General features: G+C 41.0%; 1 protein-coding gene across 1 annotated transcript; it reads left to right on the top strand.

The window, feature by feature from the left end:
* Window positions 1-143: 143 nt before the first annotated feature.
* On the top strand, window positions 144-3,416 carry rhov (ras homolog family member V). Its single transcript, XM_018696157.2, is given in 4 exon segments — window positions 144-509; window positions 928-986; window positions 1,415-1,456; window positions 1,458-3,416. Coding segments are annotated over 4 exon segments (711 nt in total). The 5' UTR covers window positions 144-304; the 3' UTR covers window positions 1,863-3,416.
* The last annotated feature ends 9,463 nt before the right edge of the window (window positions 3,417-12,879 follow it).

Below are 12,879 nucleotides of genomic sequence, written 5' to 3'. Positions count from 1 at the left end.
TCTATCTATCTATCTATCTATCTATCTATCTATCTATCTATCTATCTATCTATCTGTCCATAAAACTCTCCTACTTTCCTTTCGGTGGGAGTGTCTATGCAAATCACAACCTGTCTGATCACCAACTTGCCCTAAAAACGTCCCACCCCGCACATGTCCCCCGTCAGTCAGAGCAGGACAGGCAGCTTTGGAGGAGTTATGTGAGACACACCACACCAAGTCAGCTGGCTCTCAGTTACCTCAGTCTCTCAGAGCTCAGGCAGGAGGAGAAGTCTGCGTTCAGAAGTTTAATGTGCAGCTCGACATGCCACCTCACATGGATTACTTTTACCACGAGTCCCGAGTCCCTTCCGATTGCGGGCTGACACGGGAGGATGAGCTGGAGCCCGGTGTCATCAGCTGTATGCTGGTCGGAGACGGAGCAGTTGGGAAGACCAGCATGATTGTCAGCTACACCACCAACGGTTACCCGACAGAGTACAGGCAGACAGGCTTTGATGTCTTCTCCGGTCAGTGATCTCAACTTATATTTGTTCAAAATTTCCATGGTCATTTTAAAGAATGATAAGTGATAAGTTATGTAAGGAATAGAGAAGCAGCATGAGTGCTTGTGTGCAGTGTTGATTCAATAGGGAGGTAAATATTATGCAATTATGTCTCTGTTTATAAGTTAATACGCCATACATTTGACAGGAAAATGGTTTTCTGAAAAGATTTTTGAGTCAGCACTTACAGACATTAATGTGGTTGCTTATACAGGACTGTCATTTAAAAACAGGGATTTTAAACGGTCAACAAATGTGTGCTTTTTATTCAGTGTGTGGTGCATTGAATTTGCCTCCTGTGTGTGACTCTGATGTTTTCTTTCTTAGAGATATGAAATAAAGTGAGCTAAACTGACTGAGTCATATCTCTGGTTTCCAACAGGTCAGGTCCAGGTAGAAGGATCTCCGGTCAAAGTTCAGCTTCTGGACACTGCTGGACAGGTAAGACTGGTAGTTTATTTGTATTTTTAACAAGAAATTATGCAGACTAAAATGTCACCATGTTACTTTTACAGGCTGTATTTAGTATTCAACTTGCAGCAAAAAATTCCTCTCTGTTCTCTGTTTTTGAGCTCATTGTATCAGGTGATTGATAATGTATCAGTTACACACAATATATGACATCAAATCTTCACTGTTAATAGAATATACTGATTCTTTCAATGTTATGAGAGATGGAACTGTGAAGGTGCAAACTGGGTCACATCCTTGCTTAATCCAATGTGTGACTCAGTAACAAGATTTCACCATGCATTTTAATGGATGATCTTTTCCTGACGCTTTAGTGAGTCAGTCTCTTTCACTCTTTCTTGTGTGTTCACAGTTCGATTGACACTAACTTGTACTTTCTCTCTTTACGTTCCATTCAGGACGAGTTTGATGAGTTCAGGGCTCTAAACTATGCCCACACAGGACGTCTTCCTCCTGTGCTTCAGCATGGTCAACCCCACCTCATTCCACAACATCACCAAGAAGTGGGTTCCAGAGATCCGGGCTCATAACCCATCCTCGCCCATCATCCTCGTGGGGACCCAGTCGGACCTCTTACTGGACGTGAACGTCCTCATCAACCTGGACAAATCTAATGTCAAGCCAGTTCTTAGCCACCGGGCCCGGAGCATGGCGGACAAGATCAGGGCCACGGACTACATTGAGTGTTCCTCACTCACGCAAAAGAACTTGAAGGAGGCGTTTGACGCGGCCATCTTTGCCGCCATTAAGAACAAAGCTCGCAAGACCAAGAAGAGGAGGTTCTCTGACAGGCGCACCAAAGCTTTCTCGAGGTGCAGCTGGAAGAAGTTCTTCTGCTTCATCTGAGCTCAGACTGTTAACCCTGTGGGTTGTGAACAAAACATTAATTTATTGCTATTCTTTACTCTCACTTGATATCACAGGTCCCATCTGTAATAGCTTAGCGTCTTTCCTTGTTAAGTATTTGGCGTATTTCACTCTGGGACACCAAATGGTGCAAGGGAATCAAGACATGGGCACAGTGAGCAATGGGAACTAACATCACTGGAGACAGCAGAGAGGATTCTGGGTCATTACCAGCCAGGGTCTGGTTTAACACTTCATTAGACAGACCTCAGGACAGCAGCATTGTTTACATTATAATCAAATCAATCATTGTTCCAGAGCAACAGAGGATACATAGTCTACATACTAAAAACACAGTATGCATATACTTTAAAGTGTATGTGTCACTGGTGAGCCATTTGGCAGTAAATTGACTTCAAGGGAGGTGATCAAATTAACATGCTGGACTTAGAGCCACAGGGACAAAAAACCAGACGGTCATGTAAATTCTGTGAATTTGCATGGTGAGCTTTGCTACCAACTGCAGCCTTTTAGAGTAAGTAGAGAGAGAAACAGAAAGCGTCGGGGCTGTATTTGAGCAGATGGGCGTTAGCCACTTCTCTGTTGTGTTCTTGCTGTCTGGCTGCCCCAGCTTATTTATATGCAGCAGCTGTGAATTCAGGTTGCAGTGCGAGGTGCCACATTCTTACCTGTGTGTGAAAGCTCCCCTGGCCGGTTTGGGTGGGTATTTTCTGGCCCTTGAGTTAATCAGCTAACAATCCTATCACCCATAACATTTATTTTGATGAGAGTTTTATCAGCTCTTTTAACGTTTATGAAAAGAAGCACAGTGGGAGGATTTGTTTGTGACAAATCAGAAACAAGTGTATTTCCTTTGTTTAAATCTTCCAATTGGCACAGGAACTGGTTTGAAAATCCTCTTGTCTTGATGTGAAAGGTTGCATGGGAGCAGTAACCTTTGGCTTTTTGTTCCTGTCTCTCATCAATCTGCATCTGTAAAAGCAAGCACTGCAGGAGTCCTGACTTCCACCCTGCAGATCCTCCCACCACCTCCACCATCAGCCTGGCTTTTTTTTTTGTACGCCCCTCTTTGTTTGTATGCTCAATACACTCCTTATCTCTTGAATAGCCCAGTGTGTACAGAGTTAGAGGATGCTAAACAGCCTCTGTGTGAATGTAAGTGTAGGTAATACACTTTTAAAAAGTAAAAAGCTTTGTGCCTGTGACATCTGTACAAAAGAAAATCAGACTTTGGAATCCAGTGTATTGATATCTGGTGGATATACAGGTGTATATATGTAACCAGAACCAGGATAAGGCTTTACTGTATGCTTCTTGTGGAAGTCAGTTTAATGTATTTTCTATTCTGTTTGTTAAAACAGTTCATATGTCATGTTTATGAAATATTAGATAGGACATGAATTTAAAATGCATTTATGTATTCCATAAACAGTTTATTTCAAGTTTTGTATCACTATCAGCCCCCCCTATAACCTGTGCATCTTATTTACATGTCGGAGTGATGTGATGCAAATAAATGAAGTGCAAATTATAGTTTCTGTGTTTTGTGTATTTTTAGAACGGCATGCTTTTGACAGCACAATTCACAGTCATAATCGCTTATCACGTCTGACAGTAGCAGCTACCCTACATTCAGGGAAGAGTTATTCAAAAGAGACATCAAAAGCATTAGACAACAGCAAGCACTGCTCTCTACAGGGAGTCTGAATAATCCTCATCACCACACCAGGTACTTTTCCTGAACCATCTCCCGGTCCAAGGATATGATAAGTAACCTCTAGCCTCCAGCTGTGCTATTGGTCAGCCAATTCTAAGGCAATCCACATGACCGCTGACGGGCTCTGGCAGTGCCATGCTGTGACTGATTGCTGTGTCTGGTTGTACCCATTTTGAAAGGGCTAGAGAGTGGCATTCAGAGAAGTGTGACAGTGTCAGATTCACTGACTGAAAACTAACAGCAGCACTGGGCTGGTTTATTACACCATTTTCAATAAAATTAGACAATTAGACATCAAATGGCCATAATGCTTGTTTTTAAACTGAGTTGGAGAAAAAAAGAACATAGACAGATGGTTATGTGAGAGGTAAACTGGGGTGAAGATGACCGAGAGACGCATAAAGATATAGCATTGAGGGGTTACAAAACACTTGTGGTCCTAGCAGCTCTGCAGTGCATTTGTTATGAGCAAAGGTGGATGAGTCACAGATGAGCGAGAGGATCAAAAACACACACTCACCCCAATACATCAGCAATCTGTTTGCCATTAGTCAGTGTGCTGTCCATTGCGCAGCCATGTGTCAGGGTCCTGTTTGAACGGCTGTTATCAGCGGGTTAAAGTGGGACATCCTGCGTCTCGGCCTAATGACCTTGTATGGAGAGGTCACAGAGAAGAGCTGGTGTTTTGTCATCTGACACCACCGACACAAGTGGACTCGTGATGAACTCTGCTGTGACTGTCAGGGAGCAGTTGGGACCAGCCATGGCTGTTTGGAAAGCTTGGCCCACTGACATTCTACAAGGACCATCACGATGCATATGGATTTAAAGCTGCTCTAATCAATATTTTTATATTAACAGTGGATCACTGACTATGTGTAACATGAAAGGGGTCACTTGTGATTTTGAACACACAGAGAATTATCACCCGACTGCAATTTCCGTCAGTTCCATTGAGTGTTTTAGCATCTTTTAGCTAATTGTTTTGGTTTTGAGGCCCATAACATTACTGTACTGATTCACTCTCACAGCTTTAGCTTCACTTCCAGACACAGCAAGAGATAGAATAGCTGTAAAAACTAGTGGTGAACATAACAGAGCAGATAGCGGCATAGAGCAGATAGTTCCCTAAGGAGATGGTGGGACCAAACAGAGCAAAAGGAGGAGAATGTTGGACTTAGATTCATCAGGTGGAGACAAAAATGACTCAGAGTGAATGCTAATGTTTTCCCATTTCTGCTGGATGGGCAAATAAGTTAAAACTCACTTGGGGTAAAATAAATAAATAAATAAATAACGGAAAAATATCACCTAAATATGCATTACAGTTTAGACCAACCTCTTGTGTAATTAGGGATTGTTACTGATACTTATAGGGTTCTCTCATTCTACTCGACCTCCAAATAAAGTTTAGAAATTTAAGTCTAGGTAAACTGTTGGCTGGGTTACATTCTGTCAGATTGTCTAACTACTTGTGTTTCATGCCCTGACAGATTTTGTTGCCGAAATGTTGCTGCGTTCCCAGATTTCAGCAGTTAATTTACTGAGTGCATTGTTGTCCCGATTGCTAGGCATTATGTAGGGATTTCAGAAAATAAGACCAAAGTTGTAATCAACTGGAAATGGTAATGTAGACAAACACACTCTTAAGTCCTCTGTTGTTTAGTAGCCTTGGAAGGAGTCAAAGGAACACTTTGAAACGTGATCGCTGTTAATAAAAAGGTTTATCCCACTGGCATTGCTTTCCACCATGTGTGTCTCCGTGTTTTGCTGAGAGGTAAGAGATGTTCAGGTTTGTGTGAGGGCAGGTGAAGGTCAGGAGCTCTGTGGTTATAAACATCTTGAAAGGTAGCAGCCTAGGGTCAAGACAGGCCATGAAACTCCTTTGAAAAACACACTTGAATGTCATGTTTTATTTATGACTCCTTTCCACCAAAACAGTTTTCCACTCTTTCAGTGAAAGGCAAAACACAGATGCTTTGCAAGGTCCCTTGTTTTAATACAAAAAATATTCACTGAAAAAAGTGTACAGTAGTGAAATGTAGTGAATGCAGGTGGTGGCACACTCATATATGATGCAAACGCAGACACTCACACAGGTTGTGCAGTCATAGCACACTCATTGAGCAATCATGAAGGCCACGTCGGACAGGTTTTAGGTTCCCAGGAGTTCAATGAACTGTTTCTTCTCCTCCTTCTCCTCTCTTTCTCTTCTCATGGTTAGTCATCTATTTTTCTCATCTCCACACTCTGGGCTGGTCCTCCTCCCAGGATCTCCTGCTTTTAACGATTGTGTCAGGAGTAGTCAACCAGCTCTTCCTCTGGCTCTGGGCCAGTTTCACTCTCGACAGGTTTCACTGTAGTCGAACATTGGCAAGGAGGCCTGGGAATCAGCAGGTGCACCGACAGGTCTGCCTGGACGAGGACAAAGCCTATTGGCTCGCTACGGCTGCTCCTCGGTCATCCAAATTGGCAGTTTGTACAGTTATGCTTTGAGTAAGACTTGGCACAGCTCGCATTGTCTCTTTCACACAGACAAAAAAAAAAAAAAGAAAACCTGTTGTGGTTTTTGTTGTTGTTATTGTTCTATTACCACCTTTACTGGCCAACTTTGTGTTTCTTAGAATCAGTGACAGGTGTGTGTGACTTTATGACTGAGTGGCAGTTTTCAAAAATAAAGTTAAAAGCAACACTCAAAGCAAAAGCATAAAAAACAGCATTCATTTTACCATTAACAGACTAGCAAAATAATATTTTAAGTATCATATTGTTGTTATTAAGTGTTTTTTGCATGCTGCATACTATTACATACTATTTACCATTTCCCTTTTTCCCATGTAATTAACTTGTGGAGCTCATTTCCATAACAAAAAACCAACCTGTCACTCACATTAACTGCGCGAGAGTGTTGATTAAAAAAACCTCCCATTATTTTTGTCAAAACATAAACTGTCAGTTTCGGTGTCAAGCAAAGCCAGTGAGAATCGTCCCAGTTCCTGACTGTGACTGTGCCTGGAGGCAACAACGATTATTTCTGTCCCACAGTTAACAGCTTTAGCTTGCTTCCATGAATCTGCTAGGCTTGTCATTCATGCAGTTGAGTAATACACAGGGCTGATATGCAAACAAACTCCAACACTTGCAAACAAAGTTGCCAGCAAATGCTCATTTTGCATTGTAAGACCCTGTAATGTCATATCCAGGGGTTTGAAATACGCCTGAGGTATTCATGACATTATCAGATACAGTTCTTTCTATTACACAGTACGTTGTCTTATCTTGATCTTCAGTCATCAAGGGACATAACGACTTCATAGTGACCATCAGTGACCACACATGATCAAAGTAGCACAGAGGTGAAATGCAGGCAGCTTTTCAGATGAGATGCATTTAGTACTTCAGAGAATGATGAGGGCATTAGCACTTCAATCAGGCCTCATCTCAGGTCCTATTATGTTGCTGTCGACCTGTAGGTAGACACGCAGCACATTATTAGCCCTCCACGACTCGGGACACACAGGACACAAAAGCAGTGAGAAAGTAGTGCAATTAGCTGTCGTGTTTGCAGTGTAAAAAGAGAAGACTGGTGTGTTATGTGATGCTGTTTTTATGTGCTGTCCCTGAAATCGCAATCATATTGTGACAATTATTAGTTGACAGACTTAATTACAGTAAAGGGATTGGCTGTGTAAGCACAAAAAGAACATACACGATAAAACAGTCAATACAGCAGCAATACTACTGTATGCAACACCAACCTGCAATGCTCAAAGAAGTACATAATAAAAGAACTGTTACATACATAGATGCCTAAGAATCAATACAATAAGCAGTAGGCAATACAAGAAATTCTGGGTATTATTATTATTATTATGTTGATAGTCATTTCATCTTCTGCACTTGCTGTAACAGCTACTAGTTAGATGAACATAGGCATTTTATTGTTATAAATCAAAACATCCTCTCAAATAGTTGTATTTTTGTTTATTACACATATGGTTTTTTGGAAACTGTCTTATTAAATTATATTGTAAAATTGTCATCTTGCTGTACATACAGTATAATTTGATGTTTATTGTGAAATCATCATGTTCAGCCTTCTGTGTGTCCAAGCTTGCCCCATTGATGAGAAACAGCCGTAATCTGAGAAAAGCCTGAGTGATAGTTTAGTCACTGAACGTGTCACAATCTTATCAACACACTGTCCTCTATACAGGGCACATCTGCCGACCTATTCTCCCTAAGATCACCAGTAAATGACTGTATTCAGAGACAGAGAGCACGAGCCATCTATGTCACATCTTAACACCTTCTTTCTGTTTTGAATTAAAAGAGTCAACGGCTCTCTGTTGTGAGAAGGTTCTGAATGGCTTGGTTGGGGGTTGCAGGGAGTGACACAACTCGTTGTCATTGTGGAGTGTGAGATACACATTGGTTGTGGATTAAAAACAGCCAAGTGTCTTTGCTTTTGTAACAAATCAACTCCTCCGTGACTGTAACTTATTAGACAGAATTCATTTGCAGCATGTGAATCAAAAATGTGGGAAGTGTCAATTCAGATTGTTTGCACTGATGACCTAAATAGCCAAAACAGATTCAAATGGCAAAAATAAAGTTTGAAAAAAATCTAATAGACTGGTATTGAATTTTAAAAAATCATATTTGGGGAAAGGTAAAATGAAAATAGGTGTAAGTACTAAATAGGTCGACATTATGCTGTAACATCAAAGGTACAGTGATTAAAGATTAAATCTTGTGCCCGGGCAGTAAGATTTAGTTTGGTTTCGTGCTGTTTATCAAGCTGCATCTTAATCTGTAGCTAAGCTGGAGAGGAGATGGTGAAATAGACAGAGGACAGGACTGTTTAAATTCATTTGTGTGTGTTTTCGTTTTGAACAGTGACAGTTAACCAGGTTTAGGAGGGAATAGAGTGTCATTTGCATAGGGGAAGTGTGGGATTTGATTGGAGGTGAGTCTGTACATTGGGTGTGTCCACGTCTGGGAATCAAGGGGGGGAAGTGTTCTCACAGTGGCATCGGGGGATGAGGAGAGGAGGGAGGCGGCGAAGGGGTTGTTGTGACATCTACACCACACACATGGTGGCAGTGAAGCAAATGAGGGCATGGTGCAAGTCAGCACAACTCCTATTGTCCCATGTAACCTTTAGATGTATACACACACGTGCACCCACACAGGTATCACTATACAGGCATAAACACTAATGACAGAATCAGAATAGGTTTACAGTGTGAGTGTACATACAGCTGGCACGTACACACAGGTTCCCCAGAACTCAGACACTGATGACTATTTTCCAACACACGATGTCGTCTAATGGGTTAATGACAATAGATATTGTGTGTTTCACTCGACTTTCTGAGAGAGCGATAAGGTTTGTCTGAACATGTTCAACAGAGAGTGCCTGGTTGCTGTCCGGTTACTCACAGCAGAGTAAATCGGCTTAGTCAGAAGGTTTGTGTCACCGCCATCGAGGAGTGTGTGTGTGTGGTTGGAGCACATTCAGAGGAGAATAAAAGATAACTTCACTTTCACATGAATCAGAATGGACTCTCAATGTTAAAAAATAACATGAGGAAATCATGCTAATGCAATGAGATATATTCATTCAGGAGCTGGTCCAATGACAATGACCATTTACATCTAAATTGTTATCATCGTCATCACAGTTGGCTACCAATTACATTTTGGAAAATACATTTATTCATTTTCTTACCCAAGAGTTAGATGAGAAGATTGATATCTCTATCATGTTTTTTTTTTAATGTTTTTTTTCATTTGATAGGGAGGAGGATACTAAGGAAACTCCTTAGTATTATGGACAATGCCTCTCACCCCCCTGCATGCCACACTGGAGTCATACCGGAGGCCACCAGGTTCCCCAGAACTCAGACAGGCAGACACTGATGACTATTTTACAACACATGATGTCGTCTAATGGGTTAACAAAACGCCACAGGAAGTCTCTCCTTCCAGTGGAAATCAAACTCTATAACTCCTCCCCCTTCTTCAGGAAGGACATTTGATCCATTACTAATATGTTCAATATATATTTCATTCTTATCATGTGCAATAGGATTCCACATCTCATTCATCCACTGACAATGTTTGTCTGTTAAATCTGTTTATACATACAAAAGAGCAGTATTGTTCTCTGAAATGTAATTGAGTAAGAATGTTAAGTAGCATAAAAAGAAAAATACTCCAGTGCCTTGGAACAGTATGTGATAACTTTCCACTAATGGTGTGTCATGTAGTTATGATGCAACAGAAACTTGCTGTGGGGCTTCCCAGGAGTCAGGATCATGACACAACCTCATCCCACAGGATAAAACTCTTCAGGATTTTGCCTTTGCTGTTGACACAAAGTAAAAGGTTACAGTTTAAACACATGATATAAAGTCATTTTCATGTTAAACCATCTCCAAAAATGTCATTTTTTTCATGAACTGTAAGAAAGTCTGAGAAATATACCTCAACTCATGCTGTTAATTTAGAAAAATATTTCCTTTAAGTAAAAGAGAACAGATTGGTTCTAGTATTGGTGGCTCATTCACGTTGCATTTACTAATGAAGAACCACATTTTCATCATAAACTTAAGAACCAGACGTACAAACGACAAATTAAGATTTGCAAAAGAAAACCGGTTACTGTACAGTGTTCCTATCTTTCATCTTCCTCATGATTGTTTTCTAATCCTCTCTTACTCATCCTGTCCATTGTTAACTCTGTCACATTGTCAGATGTGATGTCATTTGTCGTGTGGAGCGCGTGCCATTGGCATGTGTTAACCATGGGAGCATTTGTCAAGTGACATAGCATCTTCAAAAGTCGCATCTTTCCGACAGCAGATTACAGAGCAGGCGTACTTATCTGTGACACACATAATCTGCACATGCCTATCTATTATCAGACATGAAGGAAGCAGCCCTGTTATTACATTAGTAACTGTCTAAGGGAGTTTCTGATGTTGGGGTGATTCACAAGAACTGACACAAAGTTAAAGATGGGGATCACCACAGAAACATAAAGTGGCATCAGCAGAATCGTAACAGTTGATGAGTGGTTTGCATCTTCCTCATGATTTATTATAAGTAATAAAACTCAACACTGTATGAATTAGAAGACCCTCTGTAAAGTCACATTTGTTTATTAATGGCCTCGTTTTGAATTTATTGCCCTTAAAGTTTTATGCAGACAACATCAATTCTGACTCAATCACTGGTCACAGACACTGTGGCACCACTAATGGTGAAGTAAGTGAGCAGCTGTCATCACACAGCAAAAGCGTATTACTGATATGGGAATGGGAATAGCACAATGTCATGAGGAGACATAAACAAAAATAGAGGGGCAATCAAATCGCGTACTTCCAGGCCAATAAAAGCATCATTGTAACAGCACAGATTTGGCCAGAGGATTTGAATATGGCAGTTTAGAGTCATCCTCTTACATGCAAAACTGCATGCCCATACACACTCATGACAATGGCACGGCCCTTTTCTTTAGACATAAATAGAGAAAACGGATGTGTGTTTGCAGGTAGCTCTCTGCTGTCAGCTCCCCTGACAGACCTGTAGAGCAGGCTTCTCGCTCTCTTATCTTCTGCCAGCTGGTCTAACCAGAAGTTTGTCTCACTTACCTCACATCTACCAGGTGACGCTGTGTTGGGCGTGGCCTGAGAGGAATCAGTTTCATTTGTTTTGTTGTATTTTGAATAATAATAATTTGCATTAAACTGACTGGTAGATTAGAAAATTCAGAAGGAGGGAGCTCAGCTTTCACCACACTAAAGGCTCAACAGGATCATCAACTCATGCTAACAGAATCATTAAAAGTTTCACTGTGCAGCAACAGTAGCAGCCAGCTGGCTGGATTAGCTGATAAAAGCTTGGGTAAATACAATTTGGCAGTTTCAACACTGAGGTCCAACATTGTCTCCTGTCACAGGACAGAAGGAGGGCAGCCATGGACTTTCCACTCCAGGAAGGAAACTGGTTTCTGAGCAAATATGAACAAGTTTTCCCCTGAAGAAAAAACTATTGATCACCGTGGTTGCAGACGTCACTGCCTCTAGTTAGGGTGTTAATGGATTACATAAATATACAAGTCTCTTAACACACATTAAAAAAGCAACTTCAAGCAGTGTCACAAAAGAAAAAAAAGAAGTCTAAATTAAGGGGTTAGTAGAGGATTTGAAATGACACATGGTTTTCTATCATGGACTTTTTCCTCAATGACCTAAAGCAGCTACAATGCACAGTGTCTTTAGTCAGTGGATCATGTTACCAAAAAAAAAGGTTCCACAGAGTTTGATAAATGATCTTTTGTGCCAAGACCGGTTCTGCAATGCCACCCGGCAAACCAGGCTTATCCTCCAGCCTGCAGATTAGTCTTATCTGTTCCTCTGCTGTCATTAATGTGACTACAGTCTAGTTTCATACAGAGGAGGCTGAGCGCCGTTGAACTTGAATAGATTGTCTTTTCTGTAAATTTGCACATCAGTTAATACCATTGTATAGTATGTCTGTTTTTACTATCTTTTTTTTAGAACCAAATCTTTTCTTATTTTAATATTCTACTGTCTTCAAAGTGCTACTCTATTATTGTTGACATTTTCTCTGCAGTTTGCTTTCTCGTCTTCCTCGACTGCATTGGCCTGTCAATGCTGGATGCACACAATAAACAAAGAGACACATATGTTTGGACAGAGAGGTGATCAGGTACATTTTGAACGTTAGGGGAACAATGTGTTCTGCAGTTAGAGTCCCTGAGGTAAGCTCTGATGACAGACAGTCAGGTTAAAAAGGATAAGGAAGCTCACTTGCCCAAAATGCAAAAAAATATATAGAGTTTCACCAAGAAATAATACATTTTCCATGATAGACAGAATGATGGAGAAAATGTCAGTCAGGGGAATATGCAAATACGTGTCGTACAGGAAGATATGCTTCCATATGAGACCACAACACTGTGTACATGTACATGCGCATTCAGGGAGGGAGAATAAGGTGACCGGTAATACTCCCTCTGACGTTACCAGCGAGGCAGGGAGGGATTTTTTGAGATTCAAATCCAAACTGACATCAAGTTACACCTGCCTGTGTGGACCGGTAGGTAGAGTGGATAAACGGACACATTTCAAACAATACCCTGACACTTCTTCAGCGTCTGTCAGCCGGGAACTCAATACACAAGAATAATGGCACACAATCACAATGCAATCAGAGCATTATATGAAAACAGTTGCTAATGAACCA

This window comes from Lates calcarifer, linkage group LG7_1 (assembly GCF_001640805.2).
Source record: "Lates calcarifer isolate ASB-BC8 linkage group LG7_1, TLL_Latcal_v3, whole genome shotgun sequence".
In the NCBI taxonomy this organism is placed as follows: domain Eukaryota; kingdom Metazoa; phylum Chordata; class Actinopteri; family Centropomidae; genus Lates; species Lates calcarifer.
Note: the sequence above shows the minus strand (reverse complement) of the source record. Positions and strands in the feature narration are given on the sequence as shown.